The sequence below is a fragment of the Mirounga leonina genome, unplaced genomic scaffold (assembly GCF_011800145.1).
Source record: "Mirounga leonina isolate KUSES-001 unplaced genomic scaffold, KU_Mleo_1.0 Mir_115, whole genome shotgun sequence".
NCBI classification, from domain to species: Eukaryota; Metazoa; Chordata; class Mammalia; order Carnivora; family Phocidae; genus Mirounga; species Mirounga leonina.
The window spans coordinates 100,969,427-100,988,468 of NW_023270268.1; the positions used below are offsets into that span (position 1 = coordinate 100,969,427).

The 19,042-nt window shown below is 40.4% G+C and overlaps 1 protein-coding gene across 1 annotated transcript in view; it reads left to right on the forward strand.

The window, feature by feature from the left end:
- The window catches only part of MORC1 (MORC family CW-type zinc finger 1), a 170,427-nt gene extending 156,717 nt beyond the window's left edge, over positions 1-13,710 (forward strand). Inside the window, exons 27-28 of the mRNA XM_034990914.1 lie at positions 10,226-10,420; positions 13,567-13,710. Coding sequence (XP_034846805.1) covers positions 10,226-10,420; positions 13,567-13,710 — 339 coding nt within the window. The remainder of the gene's footprint in view (positions 1-10,225; positions 10,421-13,566) is intronic.
- Positions 13,711-19,042: the final 5,332 nt, after the last annotated feature.

A 19,042-nucleotide genomic window follows, 5' to 3' on the forward strand; every position in this document is an offset into this window, starting at 1 on the left:
TACCACAGCTTCTCATCCTTTTGGTGTAAAAGAATTATTGTTTACTTACTAGAGACCTTGATGTGGCATGATGAGATGCGTATGGGGGGCTGCTGACAGTGGAATGGGGGTGTGTGTGGTGGGCAGGTTGTTTAGTGTCCCACCAGGAATTGTCCCAACTGGAAGTCTGTGGCAGCCAGTTCCAAGATTTACTAGTCAGGCTCCTGGATCTTCCCATAGATCTTCATTTACTGGTTAGGGATCTCTGACTTAAATACTTAACACCATGAAACTTAGAAATTTGCGAAGAATTAGGTTGTCACGCACCTTAGTTTATCCAGGCTTATGTGTGTCTTTCACGTTTGTTCCTAAGTGATATTTTTCTAGTATCTGTATGATCAGTAATGGAGCCAGACTGTGGTTGGGTTCTGGAGACCAGACTGAATAAGGGAAGTATTTACACAAGGTGAACCATGTTAGCAGAAGTGATGAGTAGAATCCTCTTAGTGTTTAGGGCAAGTGGAATTCAAAGAATCAAAGCAAGATAAACAGTCAGGAGACCATGACTTCCTGTTGAAACAGAGATGTTGTTGCAAGCAAAATACAGAATCATTGTGATCATGACTTCCCCAACATGAAACTGGTCATGAGGACTTTATTATTGATTGGTAATTTTAATTGGATGGTTATAAAAACTATTAAAATCATTTTTTGAAATCCATGTAGAGGACAGATCTATGCAACTTGATTTAAGCTGCATACTTTTAATAAAGACGGCTACATCAAAACACAGGAGGATCCTTGATAAGTCACAGATGTCTTTGGTCACCTTGTCCTGGTTTCCATAACTACTATTAATAGTAGATGATTTATGACCACATAGGTGGTCCTATACGACTTTGCCTAAACCACTATCTTTTATTCTTTCCTCTCACAAACCACCTGCCCCATCCGAAATGAAATTGTTCCAGTCTACCAGACTGGCCTGCCTCTGAGCCTTTTCCCATGCTGTCTCCCAGAGCACTCTTGTCTACTCTCCCAGTCTGCAGTTGGGCTCTTGAAATCCTCCCCACCCAATGTTGGGTCTGGTCAATGTCACCTTCCACTTCAAGCCTTCCTCAATCTGTCCAGGTGAACTTAATCTTGACTTTCTGTGTTCTGAGAGAAACTTAAAACTATTTTAGCAATAATTAAATTTTCTGCCCTGTATTGTAGTTGTTTCTTGTATTTTATTTTCTCCTTAACTAGATCATAGAATCCTTGAAGTTAGCAATTCTTTCTTATCAAACTCTGTATCCTGCCAGCATTCAATCAGTACCTTTGAATGCATCTCGACCCTACCATTTGTACACTGAATCAAGGTTGATTGTTTTTGCTATAGTACCGGCCCACATAAACACTCATGTGTCACATACCTATAAGTAGAGTAAAAAATCTATAGCTCTTGTAGGCCAGACTTCCTTTGTGCTAACTTGTTAGGATTCTGGAGCTCCAGAGCTGCTAGAACTCTGACTTTTTAAGTTCAAGGCAGAAAATTAAAATCTCAGTTGAATATCCTTTCTTTCAAATCCTAATTCTGTTCTGAATTAATGGAGTTTGGAAAGAATTCCATTTTTGATCTGCCTCAAATACCTCTACAAGAGTAGGTTTAACCAGCAGAACTAAGCCTCTCATCTTGTTACAATTCTCTACTCCTAATTAAAAGGTTAATACAACCAGAAGTCCTTTTACATTGAGCTTTGAAAGTTCTCAAAATTGCTACCTTTTATAGAAACCTCCTGAAAATGTTAGCCTGAGAAAGACAGAAGAATAAATCAGGAAACTGGCTGGTAGTGTTCGAAGGAAATATCGTTTGCTTGGTTAGAAAACTGTGAACTTTGAGAGACTAAGATATGACCTTGAAAATAGTGGGCTATATAAACATTCTTAATGTCATACTGTATGAACACTGTTGCCTTCTGAACTTTTTATTGAGAAGTAATTCTAGGTACACAGGAAATTACAAAACAGTAGAGAGGTCTCATGTACCTTTCCATTTTTCCCAATGCTTATGTCTTAATTATATAATTACAGTAGAATATCAAAACCACAAAATTGAAGTTGGTGAAATATGTGTCTCATTTTATTCATATGTGTGGATTTGTGTAACCACCACCAAAACCAGGATCCAGACTCCCACCACCACAGAGATCTCCCGGTTCTCTCCTTTATAGTCACACTGCACACAAACAAGCACCCCAACTCCAGGCAACCGCTAATCGGTTCTCCATCTCTATCATTTTGTCATTTCAGTCATGCTATAGAAATGGAGTCATATATTATGTGTCAATTTCTGATTGCCTGTATTCACTTAGCATAACGCCCTTCACATCCATTCAAGTGTTATCAATAGTACGTTCCTTTTATTGCTGATAAGCAATAATGTTTTTCAGATTTCTTTTTAATTTTACTTGTTTTGGTTTGTTTTCTTGCTACTATTGCTTTTATCAAAATGTGTTCCCTGGCTTTCATTCAGATGGCAAAAGCTGTGAAATTCTAGAGCTTTGAACACTAAGAACTCTGTGTGACTGGTGACGTCTGAGCTATCTATGACTCTGTCCTCCTTGAATTATTTACCCTACTCCACCTTCTGGCCATGGGGTACGGCACTCCCTGGGGTTGACTAAAACCCCCACAGGAAGCATCTATGAAGCTTCCTGGAGGAGGTGGTTATTGCCTTAATTGGAAGTCATCAACTTTTTTTTTAATTTAAAGATTTCATTTACTTGAGAGAGAGAGCATGAGAGGGGGGAGGGACAGAGGGAGAAGCAGACTCCCCACTGAGCAGGGACACAGATGCAGGACTCCCCATTAAAGAGTATTAAGCTACTTAAAGTACATGGATTAATATCAGTAACTTATCCTCCAATTATTTGTGCTTTTTAAAAAAAGAGTTTTATATATTTATTTATTTGGGGGAGAGAGAGAACGAGCAGGGGAAGGAGCAGAGGGAGAGAGAGAAGCAGACTCTCTGCTGAGTCTGGCCCTCACGGACTCCATCCCAGGGTCCTGGGATCATGACCTGAGCCAAAGGCAGATGCTTAACCGACTGAGCCACCCAGGTGCCCGGAAGTCATCAACTTCTCGTGGGTTGAATTGAGGATGTTTGAAAGTGGGTATCCCTCCAAGATCTCAGAACATAGCCTGGATTTCAGGGCAGGATTGGCCTGTGTGCTTAAAACCCCCTTGCTGTGAACGCTGCACATCTTCTCTCCTAATTCTCCGCATTTAGTGCCAATGGTGTGGCACACGTGGGAAATACAGGGGGTGAACAAAACCAGTGCTTTTTTACATTGAGGTTACGTTCTAGAGGAAACACAGATAACAGCATAATGTAACATCGCGTAATGATAGCTACTAAACACGTAAATAAACATAAAATAATTGTGCAGGGCCTGGGGGTAGACTGTGACGGTGTGTGTTGGGGAAGGGGCAGCCTATTTCAGAGCAAAGGGTACCTGAGCCATGTTTTAGCACAGACCTGAGGTAAGCAGTGAGTCTTGTGGAGGTTGGGCTTGAACTCACTGAACAGAGAAAGCAGCAAGGGTGAAGGGCCTGAGGCAGGAATGAGCTTGGTGTTTTCCTGGAAGAATGAGGCCTGCAACTCAGGGAAATAAGGTAAGAATGGGCAGAGGCAGGCCAAGGATTTCAGCATCACATTAATTCTTGGTGTCCCCACACAAGTGTCTGGGTAGTTTGAGACTCTAAAAATCTAAGATTTCTTTACATGGCAATCCACGAATCTCACAATTAAGTCTCACCTTTAATGGAATACATTGTGTAAGCGTGTGTGTGTATGTGTGTGAATACACACATATTGGCAAGTGTTTGCCACTGTGTAGTGGTATTTGGGTCCCTGCTCCCAAATACTCCTCTTTTTTTTTTTTAAATTTTATTATGTTATGTTAATCACCGTACATTATATCATTAGTTTTTGATGTAGTGTTCCATGATTCATTGTTTGCCTATAACACCCAGTGCTCCATTCAATATGTGCCCTCTTTAATACCCATCACCAGGCTAACCCATCCCCCCCACCCCCTCCCCTGTAAAACCCTGTTTGTTTCTCAGAGTCCATAGTCTCTCACGGTTCATCTCCCGCTCCATTTCCCCCCTTCATTTTTCCCTTCCTACTATCTTCTTTTTTTTAACATATAATGTATTATTTGTTTCAGAGGTACAGGTCTGTGATTCAACAATCTTACACAATTCACAGCGCTCACCATAGCACATACCCTCCCCAATGTCTATCACCCAGCCACCCTATCCCTCCCACCCCCCACCACTCCAGCAACCCTCAGTTTGTTTCCTGAGATTAAGAATTCCTCATATCAGTGAGATCATATGATACATGTCTTTCTCTGATTGACTTATTTCGCTCAGCATAATACCCTCCAGTTTCATGCACATTGTTGCAAATGGCAAGATTTCATTCCTTCTGATGGCTGCATAATATTCCATTGTATATATATACCACATCTTCTTTATCCATTCATCTGTTGATGGACATCTTGGCTCTTTCCATAGTTTGGCCATTGTGGACATTGCTGCTATAAACATTGTGGTACACATAGCCTTTGGATCACTACATTTGTATCTTTGGGGTAAATACCCAGTAGTGAAATTGCTGGGTCATATGGTAGCTGTGTTTTCAACTTTTTGAGGAACCTCCATACTGTTTTCCAGAATTGCTGCATCAACTTGCATTCCCACCAACAGTGTAAGAGCGTTCCCCTTTCTCCGCATCCCCACCAACATCTGTCGTTTCCTGACTCGTTAATTTTAGCCATTCTGACTGGTGTGAGGTGGTATCTCATTGAGGTTTTGATTTGGATTTCCCTGATGCTGAGCAATGTTGAGCACTTTTTCATGTGTCTGTTGGCCCCTTGGATGTCTTATTTGAAAAATGTCTGTTCCTGTCTTCTGCCCATTTCTTGATTGGATCATTTGTTCTTTGGGTGTTGAGTTTAATAAGTTCTTTATAGATTTTGGATACTAGCCCTTTATCTGATATGTCATTTGCAAATATCTTCTCCCATTCTGTCGGTTGTCTTCTGGTTTTGTTGACTATTTCTTTTGCTGTGCAAAAGCTTTTTATCTTGTTGAAGTCCCAATAGTTCATTTTTGCCCTTGCTTCCCTTGCCTTTGGCGATGTTTCTAGGAAGAATTTGCTGCGGCTGAGGTCGAAGAGGTTGCTGCCTGTGTTCTCCTTTAGGATTTTGATGGACTCCTGTCTCATATTTAGGTCTTTCAACCATTTTGAGTCTATTTTTGTGTGTGGTGTAAGGAAATGGTCCAGTTTCATTCTTCTGCATGTGGCTGTCCAATTTTCCCAACACCATTTGTTGAAGAGACTGTCTTTTTTCCATTGGACATTCTTTCCTGCTTTGTCGAAGATTATTTGGCCATAGAGTTGTGGGTCCATTTCTGGGCTCTCTATTCTGTTCCATTGATCTATGTGTCTGTTTTTGTGCCAGTACCATACTGTCTTGATGATGACAGCTTTGTAATAGAGCTTGAAGTCTGGAATTGTGATGCCACCAGCTTTGCTTTTCTTTTTCAACATTCCTCTGGCTATTCGGGATCTTTTCTGGTTCCATACAAACTTTAGGATCATTCCATTTCTTTGAAAAAAGTTGATGGTATTTTGATAGGGATTGCTTAAATGTGTACATTGCTCTAGGTAGCATTGACATCTTCACAATATTTGTTCTTCCAATCCATGAGCATGGAATATTTTCCATTTCTTTGTGTCTTTCTCAATTTCTTTCATGAGTATTTTATAGTTTTCTGAGTACAGATTCTTTGCCTCTTTGGTTAGATTTATTCCTAGGTATCTTATGGTTTTGGGTGCAGTTGTAAATGGGATCGACTCCATAATTTCTCTTTCTTCTGTCTTGTTGTTGGTGTATAGAAATGCCACTGATTTCTGTGCATTGATTTTACTTTATTTTTTTTTCTTCTTAAATATTTTATTTATTTATTTGAGAGAGAGAATGAGATAGAGAGAGCATGAGGTGGGGAGGGTCAGAGGGAGAAGCAGACTCCCCGCTGAGCAGGGAGCCCGATGCAGGACTCGATCCTGGGACTCCAGGATCATGACCTGAGCCAAAGGCAGTCGCTTAACCAACCGAGCCACCCAGGCGCCCTCTGTGCATTGATTTTATATCCTGCCACTTTACTGAATTCCTGTATGAGTTCTAGCAGTTTTGGGGTGGAGTCTTTTGGGTTTTCCACCTAAAGTACCATATCATCTGCAAAGAGTGAGAGTTTGACTTCTTTGCTGATTCAGATGCCTTTTATTTCTTTTTGTTATCTGATTGCTGAGGCTGGACTTCTAATACTATGTTGAATAGCAGTGGTGATGGTGGACATCCCTGCCGTGTTCCTGACCTTAGGGGGAAAGCTCTCAGTTTTTCCCCATTGAGAATGATATTCGCTGTGGGTTTTTCATAGATGGCTTTTATGATATTGTATACTCTGAAGAGTTTTGATCAAGAAAGGATGCTGTACTTTGTCAAATGCTTTTTCTGCATCTATTGAGAGGATCATATGGTTCTTGTTCTTTCTTTGATTAATGTATTGTATCGCATTGATTGATTTGTGGATATTCAACCAACCTTGTAGCCCAGGAATAAATCCCACTTGGTCGTGGTGAATAATCCTTTTAATGTACTGTTGGATCCTATTGGCTAGTATTTTGGTGAGAATTTTTGCATCCATGTTCATCAAAGATGTTAGTCTGTAATTCTCCTTTTTGATGGGTTCTTTGTTTGGTTTTGGGATCAGGGTAATGGTGGCCTCATAAAACGAGTTTGGAAGTTTTCCTCCCATTTCTATTTTTTGGGACAGTTTCAGAAGAATAGATATTAATTCTTCTTTAAATGTTTGGTAGAATTCCTCTGGGAAGCCATCTGGCCCTGGGCTCTTGTTTGTTGGGAGATTTCTGATGACTGCTTCAATTTCCTTAGTGGTTATAGGTCTGTTCAGGTTTTCTATTTCTTCCTGGTTCAGTTTTGGTAGTTTATACATCTCTAGGAATGAATCCATTTCTTCCAAATTATCTAATTTGCTGGCATAGAGTTGCTCATAATATGTTCTTATAACTGTTTGTATTTCTTTGGTGTTGGTTGTGATCTCTCCTCTTTCATTCATGATTTTATTTATTTGGGTCATTTCCCTTTTCTTTTTGATAAGTCTGGCCAGGGGTTTATCAATCTTATTAATTCTTTCAAAGAACCAGCTCCTAGTTTCCTTGATCTGTTCTACTGTTCTTTTGGTTTCTATTTCATTGATTTCTGCTCTGATCTTTATTATTTCTCTTCTCCTGCTGGGTTTAGGCTTTATTTGCTGTTCTTTCTCCAGCTCCTTTAGATGTAAGGTTAGGTTGTATATTTGAGAACTTTGTTTCTTGAGAAACGCTTGTATTGCTATATACTTTCCTCTTAGGACTGCCTTTGCTGCATCCCAAAGATTTTGAACAGTTGTGTTTTCATTTTCATTTGTTTCCATGAATTTTTTTTTTAAAGATTTTATTTATTTATTTGAGAGAGAGCACATGAGAGGGGGGAGGGTCAGAGGGAGAAGCAGACTCCCTGCTCAGCAGGGAGCCTGATGCGGGACTCGATCCCGGGACTCCAGGATCATGACCTGAGCCGAAGGCAGTCGCTTAACCAACTGAGCCACCCAGGCGCCCCACCATGAATTTTTTTTAATTCTTTAATTTCCTGGTTGACCCATTCATGCTTTAGTAGGATGCTCTTTAGCCTCCATGTATTTGAGTTCTTTCCAACTTTCCTCTTGTGACTGAGTTCTAGTTTCAAAGCATTGTGGTCCGAAAATACGCAGGGAATGATCCCGTTCTTTTGGTACTGGTTGAGACCTGATTTGTGACCTAGGATGTGATCGATTCTGGAGAATGTTCCATGGGCACTAGAGAAGAATGTGTATTCTGTTGCTTTGGGATGGAATGTTCTGAATAGATCTGTGAAGTCCATTTGGTCCAGTGTGTCATTTAAAGTCTTTATTTCCTTGTTGATCCTTTGCTTAGATGATCTGTCCATTTCAGTGAGGGGAGTGTTAAAGTCCCCCACTATTATTGTATTGTTGTCAATGTGTTTCTTTGCTTTTGTTATTAATTGCCTTATATAATTGGCTGCTGCCATGTTAGGGGCATAGATATTTACAATTGTTAGATCTTCTTGTTGGATAGACCCTTTAAGTAGGATATAGTGTCCTTCCTCATCTCTTATTATAGTCTTTGGTTTAAAATCTAATTTGTCTGATATAAAGATTGCCACCTCAGCTTTCTTTTGGGGTCCATTAGCATGGTAAATGGTTTTCCACCCCCTCACTTTCAGTCTGGAGGTGTCTTGAGTCTAAAATGAGTCTCTTGCAGACAGCATATCGATGGGTCTTGTTTTTTTATCTGATACCCTGTATCTTTTGATTGGGGCATTTAGCCCATTTACATTCAGGGTCCAATTACTCCTCTTAATTAATAACACATGAAAAGCATAAATAAGGGCTCATAGGTGGCTCATTCAGTTAAGCGTCTGCCCTCAGCTCAGATCATGACCTCAGGGTTCTGGGATCAAGTCCGTGAGGGCCGTGCTCAGCAGGGAGTCTGCTTCTCCCTCTCCCTCTGCTCCTCCCCCTGCTCGTTCTCTCTCTCCCCCAAATAAATAAATATATAAAAATCTTTTTTAAAAAAGCATAAATAATTGGAGGTTAAATTACTGATATTAATCCAATAAAGTTAAGTACTTTAAGTAGCTTAATGCTCTTTAATGGGAATTCATACCGTCCTCTCAACTCTAAAAATATCTGTGCCTTGCTTGGGGGCACCTTGCAGCTTCTCCCATAAGACACAATATTTGCATACTTACATTATCTCATTCTATAGACTGGACGCTTCTTGCGACCAAGGACTGGATCTTCTGTATCTTTGTATCACCTATAACAAAATTCAGTGCCTTGAATTTAGGAGGTGGTTAGTGAATGTTAAATGGAATTCGGTATATTTAGAGGTTTTTGTTTGTTTGTTTAAAGGATTTTATAGAAAGAGGAGAAATGGATGTTTAAAGGGACTGATATGGACAGTGTCTGGGAGGGGTCTGTAGGTATTAGTGAATGTGGTGGGGGCAGGGGGCAAGAGTAGACCCAGAAGACAAATGAGACCACCTTACAGTTTTCCTGGCAGCGCAGTCATATCAGAACACAGCAATCTCCTTTTTACAGAAACATTCAAATGTGTATCAAAACAGGATTTGCTCTGTATCTCTTTTCTCAGAATATCCCCCGGCCCTCTCCAAATGTTGACACAAAATGACACATGTCATTTTGAAATTGGAGCGTTTTGGACGCCTGGGTGGCTCAGATGGTTAAGCGTCTGCCTTCGGCTCAGGTCATGATCTCAGGGTCCTGGGATCGAGTCCCGCATCAGGCTTCCTGCTCCTCGGGAGCCTGCTTCTCCCTCTGCCTCTCTCTCTCTCTCTCTCTGTCTCTCATGAATAAATAAATAAAATCTTTAAAAAAAAAAATTGGAGCGTTTTGCTTCTCCATTCCCTTTTCTACTCTGTGAGTGCCTTGGTCACATCATGAACTCGTGGGAAACAACCAAGACTCGAATTAGCAAGGGTCACATGTGTACGTCAACAACCATATTCTTTGCATCAGGACAAGGGACCCGAAGAAAGTCACAGAACAGGAATTACTCTGATGGTAGCTTCTGTGCTTTTCAGATGCTACAGACATGAGTTCTAAATAACACGCCATCATCTGCCAGCAAAGCCCTGCGTGGCCTGCCATTCTGTCACTACCTGTGAGTTCTGGTGCTGTGGAGAGGGGGTCACTACCAGCCACCCCCTTTGTGCCTTGCATACTCTGGTATCACTGGTGGGCAGACAAATCCAACCACGACTGGATTCTTTTTCCATTTCAAAGCGAGGGTGTCCAAGCTCACCTTGGTGTGCTTCTCCCATCCTCATAGTTACTGGAGTATCACACGTTTTTCCTGGTCTTTCTTCCTCTTCCAACAGATTGCAAGTTCCTTCAGGGTGTCTCCGTGTCTTAAATTTCATACACAGATGTAGAGTTGACACTTGGTACATACATGCGGAACTGGAATATGAAATCGCTTTCTGATATTAGGGCAAAAAGTAGTACTTGAAAAATATACTAAAACTGTTTTTAAAAACATTCCCAGATCCAGAATGTTTACATGGCCCAATATGAAAGAGAACTAAAGAGAAAAATGCAGTCCATTATCTATGATGCAAATCAAAGAGGAGTGGTTAATGAAATATCTCTGGGACAATGTGAAGAAAAAAGAAAAATTACTGAAGATAAACTGAATAATCTTCGGGTAAAACTGGCAGCACTATTGCAGAAACTCCAGCTGGTAAGTAACAAAATTTGGAGTAGTGGGAATGTACTTTGTGGAGAGAGCACTGAACTAGGTCATCCACCTGCTGGCTCCGGGCAGGTCACTTAACGTAGCCCTACTCTCCCTATAAGGATATTGAAATCATAAATAAAGGAACTTTGAAAGTACACATAAGAACATTTTTAAAAGGTCTGTTATTTCCCTCTCTCACAAAAATCAGAACCTTTGCTTGTGCTGTTGGTAGAGTTTGATCAACCCTGTCTCCTCAACTGTGTATTTCCAGTAGGAAATTTTTTCCAATTTTATCAGACAACAAAGTATTTTAATTTTTATCTCAATACATAATTAAAAATGGGCTCTTCTAATCTTTGAGGAGAGGTTAGAGGTCAGGAAACGTTGTGTAAGTATGCTGTTCATCTTGTTTGGATGGACGAACGCATACAGAACAGGGCTCCTGTGATGGATTGAGCTAATGAGGGAAAGTCCATCTTCTTTCTACAGCATGTAGAAAGGCTGGATATAATCCATAAAAAATTAAAATATGTATAGCCATGGTTGAGGAGTCTTTCCATAGATGCTAGAAATAAATGGAGAAATCAACAGTTGAGCCTAGGAAAGCACATGGTATTTTGTACTCAGACACAGGCCCTGAGTCTGGGACAGGAGACAGGGCCTTCCTGGGCCATACAAGGTGAGAGGGCAGGAGCTGAGTGCCCCACGGAGGGCCCTGACTGAGTGGAGGGTTACCTTGCCCAGGACAGGGAGTCAGGGAGAGACCAGGAAATGCACACACATCAGGATAGTACATGATGAGCATGGGCTTTGAAGCCAGGCCACCTGGGTTCCAGTCCCAGCTGCGAACATTTCAAGGTGAATCCATTCCTCCTTCACAAAATGTACGTCTTTTGGGTTCTTTGGGGTTTCTCTTCTATTATTAAGTACAAAATGAAACTCAGAAAATATTTTTGCTTAATTTAAGTATACAGCAAAAATGATACCACCCTCCCCCTGCCTTAGGTGGCCTAGGCAACAGCTCTTGTGGTTCTTGTGGCTGTAAAGAGTGGCAAATGTTTTTTATGTGTGAAAGATCTGATACGGAGCCTGGCACCGAGGTACAGTTTCAGCGATGATGGTTGTTCTACTAACAAAAACTCAAGAGACCAAAGAAATTCTGTGTCATAAAAATCGAATACTACTCTATATCAAAAAAGTTCATAAAAATTATTGGTTTTCGGTATTAAGGAGGGCACGTATTGAATGGAGCACTGGGTGTTATACGCAAACAATGGATTGTGGAACACTACATCAAAAACTAGTGATGTAATGTATGGTGACTAACATAATATAATAAAATTTAAAAAAATTATTGGCTTTCATAATAGCACATCTATGTGTGGCTGGGAGAAAAACATGAAAGAATTATGATTTGCTCTTCCTTCTATGCCAAACCCCTGGTTTTCCCGCACAGTAGCCAGAGGAATTCTACTAATTTGTTTTATTCACGAAGTTTGGTAAGGAGGCGAGGGGCTTTAGCCCGCAGAGTATATCTAGTATCATTGGAGAGGTACTCAAAGGACTCCTTGCCCACATAGATTTACTCTCATCCTTGACTTCAGATTTCGATTTCCACAGCCTCTGATCGCCAGAGCCTACTGCACTGGTGTAGAACAGAGATGAGAAATGAGGGGGACCCAGAGCAGATGGACCGAGCAGGCCCATGCAGAGGCTGGGGACAGAACCAGCCGGAAGTCCTAGAAGGAAGTCTGGTTTGCCAGGCACAGAGCAGAGCCAAAGAATTAGAGTCAACCGAGCAGACGGAGAGCTGTCAGTGTCAGAAGGGGTCACACAGGGCATTCCTTGCTCAGGGCCAGTGAGTGAAAATCTAGGTGAACATGACTATCAGGTGAGCTTGTCTGTAGGGACAGGGCCCCAGGCACAAAGCTGGGACTCAGTACGGTCCAGCCTTGTCTGAGGCCTAGGGCAGAGGGAGCCGAGCAGAAGCACAGTTAATGGAACTGGGTGAGCGATGGAGAAGTTAGGATGGTGTTGCCACTGACTGGGAACAATCATAAAACTGGGATTGTTTCTGAAAGGTCCTTTTTCAAAATTCTCTTATCCGTCAGCCCAGGTTGGAGAGCAGGTTAAGCCCATGGCTGGGCTTGAGGGAGTGATATTTAAGTCCGTGAAGAGGGGGCATTTGCCCACCTGTTCCTGGACTAAGCAGCCCGGGGAAGGAGAGTATGAAATTGCCCATAGAGAACTGGGGGAAAGGAGAGAAAAGGAGACAGATGAGGGCGGGAAGCCAAGGGTTAGGGGTAAAGATGCTGCAGAGGAAGAGAACCGGCAGAGAAGTCAAAATCTGCCTACTCATCTGTTTTTCCTAGAAGGCTAAAGATTCATGAACGTTTATTTTAAAGATTTTATTTATTTGGGTGAGAGAGAGAGCACAAGGAGGGGTGGGGAGCAAAGGGAGACAGAGAGGAGACTCCCCACTGAGCAGGGAGCCCGACATGGGGCTCGATCCCAGAACTCTGGGATCCTGACCTGAGCTAAAAGTGGCCATTTAACCTACCGAGCCCCCCAGGCACTCCAGATTCATGAACTTTTAAAATGGGAGACAAGTGATACCTGGGTGGCTCAGTTGGTGAAGCATCTGCCTTCAGCTCAGGTCATGATTCCAGGGTCCTGGGATCGAGCCCCGCATCCTGCTCCCTGCTCAGTGGGGAGCCTGCTTCTCCCTCTGCCTCTGCCCCTCCCCCTGCTTGTGCTTGCTCTCTCTCTCTCTGACAAATAAATAAAATCTTTAAAAGAATAAAAAAATAAATTTTTTTTAAAATGGGGAGACGAGAATCTATTACAGAGAAGGACAAGGTGGAGGCGGAGTGGCTTTAGGAATATGACAAGTAATTAAATAGATGGAAACCAGTTGAACTTAACCTCCACTAAGGAAGAAAAAGAAATGACCCAAGTTCCTAACTGCTTGTGGGCACAAAATGAGGTTAAAGGTGAAAACATTTTAAAAGATGAAAGGCATTATTCCAGGGCCAGGTGGGTTTTGCTGCTGCAGGAACCCTAAGGCGGACTGTCCCGAGGCCACCCATATTACAGAGGTGTAGCCTGCAGCTTCTTGGCCTGCTCTGATTGTTGGTTCTCTTTTCCAGGGTAGTCCAGCAGGAGACCAGGAGCAGATTGACAGGTATTTAGAAGCTTTGCTTAAAGAAGATAATCCCCTTTTCCGGAACGCTTTAAATAAAGTGACTACAGATGTGGGACACGGTCTCCCTTTAGAAAAAAACGGAAAGTGATTCTCAAAATTAGAAGTCAGAAAAGATATTCACGTTTAAAATGTTAATAAGACAAAGATTCTTTTCAAAACGTATTTCCCCTTGTGCTCTGTTATTGTACGGTTTGTCCTGTGTAATCCTAAGAACATGTGTACTTTAGAAATAGAGACTGATTTACAATGTACACATTTGCAGTCAGGTTCCCTAACTCTTCCTGTTATTTCAGACGCTGCTCTAGAGTTCTCCAATTCCCACGTGAGCTATAAGAAAGAAATGTCAGTTAGGCTTAAATTCTGTTTTCACTTAAAAGACTATAAAAACTAGAAAACAGTGGTTTTCAAAATCAGTGTACAAAGGACTACAGAATCACCTCCTCTTAAAACTTGTGTTGAAACAGGAAGACCCTATGCCCTTTCTCCACGACAGCCAATACTTGGTAAAGCAGAAAATATAAATCCTCAAAAACTGTAAGATATAATTTATATGATAATCCTATTGTTGAGTTGTAGTACAAATACATGTCTTCTAAGGACCATGTGAACACATACTACACGTATGTAAGAATTGTTTTTATATTTTCCTTGATAACTGATTATTTTTATTTGTTTAGAAATATCTGCCATTTTGGACAAAAGCAATAAAACATTTAATGTTGGTGGAATTGTAGAATTTTAATTTTACGTACATACATACAATACAAACTTCAGAACGTGTGAGATGGGATATGGTGGAGAGTCTGCACCCCATCCTTGTCTTTAGACACTTAATTACTCCTCCCCCGAGGCGTGCTTTTACTAGTTACTTATGAATCCATCCAAAAACAATCAATGTACATAAAACCATATAAGTCGTTATACAGGTATAAATACAAACGTAATGGCATCCAAGATTTTGTTGCTTTTTACAGTTAATATACCTTCAAGATCATTCCATGTCAGGCTCAGTACATGGAGAGTCTCTCATTATCTTTCCCTGCTCCTTATTATTTGATTCTGTGGACATACTAGAACTTATTTAATTATTCTCTTACCGATGGGCCCTTAGATTTTTTCCCATTCTTTTGGGTTTGTATGCGCAGATCTCTGTAAATATGTTTATTTCACACACGCGCAGGTATATGTTAAATAAATCTCAGAAGATGAATTGCTGGGTCAGAGGGCATGTATGTTTTATTATTAATAGATAGTGCCCAGTAGTACTCCATAAAAATTTTATTAATATACATTCCCACAGCAACATGAGTGCCTGTTTCCTCACACCTTCACCTACCCAGTGAATTATCAAACTTTTTTTTATCTTGCTGACCCAAGTAGGTAAAAAGTGGTATATCCTTGTAGTTTTAATGTATATTTCTTATACTATGTGTAAGATTGAGCATCTTTTCATGTTTAAAATTCATTTAAATTTTTAAATTTGGCTTTTTTTCCATTTTTCTGTTTGGTGGTTTTTTTTTTTTAAGATTTTATTTTTTTGACACAGAGAGAAAGTGTGTGCATGAGTGCGGGTGGGGTGCAGAGGGAGAGGGCAGGGTGCTCAATGCAGGGCTTGATCCCAGGACCCTGGGATCATGACCTGAGCTGAAGGCAGACGCTTAACGACTGAGCCACCCAGATGACCCAGTGGTAAGTATTTTCTTACTGATTTATAGGAACTATTTTTATGTTAGGGAAATTATCTTTTTTATATTATATCTGTTACGGCTATTTTCTCCTAATTTTTTTTTTAATTTTATTATGTTAATCACCATATATTACATCATTAGTTTTTGATGTAGTGTTCCATGATTCATTGTTTGCATATAACACCCAGTGCTCCATTCAGTACATGCCCCCCTTAATACCCATCACCAGGCTAACCCATCCCCCCACCCCCTCCCCTCTAAAACCCTGTTTGTTTCTCAGAATCCATAGTCTCTCATGGTTCGTCTCCCCCTCCAATTTCCCCCCCTTCATTTTACCCTTCCTACTATCTTCTTCTTTTTAACATATAAATGTATTATTTGTTTCAGAGATACAGGTCTGTGATTCAACAGTGTTACACAATTCACAGCGCTCACCATAGCACATACCCTCCCCAATGTCTATCACCCAGCCACCCCCTCCCTCCCACCCCCCACCACTACAGCAACCCTCAGTTTGTTTCCTGAGATTAAGAACTCCTCCTATCAGTGAGATCATATGATACATGTCTTTCTCTGATTGACTTATTTCGCTTAGCATAATACCCTCTAGTTCCATCCACATCATTGCAAATGGCAAGATTTCATTCTTTTAGATGGCTGCGTAATATTCCATTGTATATATATATACCACATCTTCTTTATCCATTCATCTCTTGATGGACATCTTGGCTCTTTCCATGGTTTGGCTATGGTGGATATTGCTGCTATAAACATTGGGGTGCACGTACCCCTTCGGATCCCTACATTTGTATCTTTGGGGTAAATACCCAGTAGTGCAATTGCTGGGTCATATGGTAGCTCTATTTTCAACTTTTTGAGGGGCAGAAGACATGAACAGACATTTTTCCCAAGAAGGCATCTCCTAATTTTTTATTGAAAAAAATTTTATAGTGTTTCGAGCCATATGGGATTAAAAAATTGAGGGGGTTAATTTCATTTTCTGGTTTTGAGTCATATTTAGAAAGGACATTCTAATGTTAAAAGTATAAGGAAATTTTACTTTGCTATAATGACTTTCATCATTAAATTGTTAAATCTTTGATTCATCTAGAATTTATTTTCGTGAAGGGAGTAAGCTAAAAATCTGTGTTGCCAGATAGATAGAGTATTGTCCCCAAACTATTCATTGAATAACTAATCTATTCTCCACTGATCTGCAGTGCTATCTTTATGGCATGTTAAATTCCTATTTGCATTTTGGGCCAAGTTAAAAAAAAATTTCCTATTATTTTTCATTGATTGTTCCAACTTTTCTCATGTTGGACCCATGTTACAGTTTTGGTAGGGGTAGTCAATAATTTTATATTTCAGAATTTTCTTTTGTATCTTTGCATGTTTTATTCTTATCCAGACTTAGAATTAGCATTTTTAGTCAACACCCACCCCTCAAACTTTATTTGCATTTTGTTTGGTGGGTGGTGGTGTAATAGATTAAGGTAGAATTGCCTTTTTTAAATATCAAGTCTTTCTACCGGGACCAAAATATGGTTTTCTGTATGTTCAGGTCTTTATGGGTGCCCTGTATTAGCATTTAAATTTTTTCTTCATATACATCCAGCACGTTCTGGTTAAATTTATTGTAATTTAGATATATTCTTTGACCTTTTAAAAATGAAGTCTTGGGATGCCTGGGTGGCTCAGTCGTTAAGCGTCTGCCTTCGGCTCAGGTCATGATCCCAGGGTCCTGGGATCGAGTCCCACATCGGGCTCCCCGCTCAGCGGGGAGTCTGCTTCTCCATCTCCCTCTCCTGCTCCCCCTGCTTGTGCTCGCTCTCTCTCTCTCTGACAAATAAATAAATAAAAATCTTTAAAAAAAAAAAATGAAGTCCTTTTCCCATTATCTTATAGCAGGTTAATGTTTTATATACTTTTCTGAGTTTGGATATCAATATTGTATCCAGTATAAGAATCCTTATACTATTTGTAATAGTTTTAAATATTTTTCTGTATCAGCAAGTAATCATTTTAAAGAAGCATCATTTATATGAAGAAATACAGTTTCTGGACCTCAGGTCCTCGTATTCTTGATTTATCCAAAAATCTTCCTTCCACAAGAGATTTCCTTGGCTCCTTGAAAACTTTATCTTTCTCTGCCATCATCACCAGCCATTCTTTTCTTAATCTAAAAATTGGTGATTAATAAATGTTAATGGTGATAAGAAGTCAATGACTCTGAACATCCTTCTGGCAGACATTTAGAAAGAATCTGCACAGGAACTTCCCCAGAGAATGGTCTTTGAAGATCCTAACAGCATATTCCTTATATTTCCTATCAGGACTGAATCCTCATCAGCTCATCTTCTTTCTTTGTCCTCTGCATGAAGAATCTCATCTCCTCTAATGGTTTCAAGTAATAAACATCAGGGTGCACGTACCCCTTTGGATCACTACATTTGTATCTTTAGAGTAAATACCCATTCCAAATGAATGAGTTCCACATTTCTATAACCTTATTGAATACCTGTTATTCAACTGTCATTGTGGAATCAAAATTTTTCTGTTATAAAGTCTACATTGGTATGTTTGAAACAAAATCAATCCTATATACCCTAACTACCCCCACCTCCTGTCAAGGCACTTCATTTAGGCCCCAAAGGCTCCAGTTCTTGGGGAACCTTGGGTTTAAAATAGGTAATCAGTTAGGACTAAGGAATAGGGACTAAGGCAGAAACCAGACTTAGGAACTGAGTCAATATGAGAACTGGGGGAAAAATGGAGTAAGGTTAGGAGAGGAGAACCAGGCTTGGGACCAGAGGACCCCCAGGTGGAAATAATGGAAGTCTGTTATTTCTATGTACAGTTGGCAGCAAGATTGGCTTGAGGACCACACAGGACAATTCAGTTCCATTACTGGACCATGGATAGAGTTCTTAGGCTCATTCACTCAATTTTCAAGTCCTTTGCAATTGGGGCTTGACTCAGACAAGATCAGCTTGGGAACTGGAGTGGGACAAAACAAGCAGGCAGAGGGCATGGGTAAAAGGCAGGAACAGCAAAAAAAAAAAAAAAAAAAGATAAGAACAATGCCTGAAGACACAGCTTAATGTGTCCTTTTATCTGCAGGCTGCACTTTTCTGCCTACCGCACCTACAGTGTTTTTACTACTACTAATACGGTTATTCCTACCCATTTCCCTCTTCTGGACGTAGACCTCCTTTACATTTTAATTGTACTCAGAATGTATAATTTTTCTGTGGTTTAAGATTTTTTTTTTCATCTGAATTTATCTTCACAATATTTATGTATGAAAAGGCAAATATTCTTCTTATTATTTTACAGATGGGAACGCTGAGCCTGTAATGTTTCACTGCAGTAAGTGTAAACAAAACCTTGAGCCCAGGCTTCCTGATTGCAACTCAGAGTTCCTTCCATGAGACCCCACTCCACAATGTAGGCATAATTTAGGCTGACAATATGGCAAAGATTACTTGCTTAAAATATTGCCTCTGCCCTTCACAGAAAACTGTATCTCTGAATGGCAGTAAGTGCAATTCCATCAGTTAGCGATAAATGACCTAGTCTTAAAACTGTACAGATGAGTTAATCTCACTGGCTTTCTATTCTTATTTAGCCTATAACTGTAAGAGGTTTAGAGTAGCTCTCTAAAGACATATGTTAGCCTCCAGTTTTAGTGAAGAGTGAGGAACTAAATCGGTAGGAACCTTACATGAA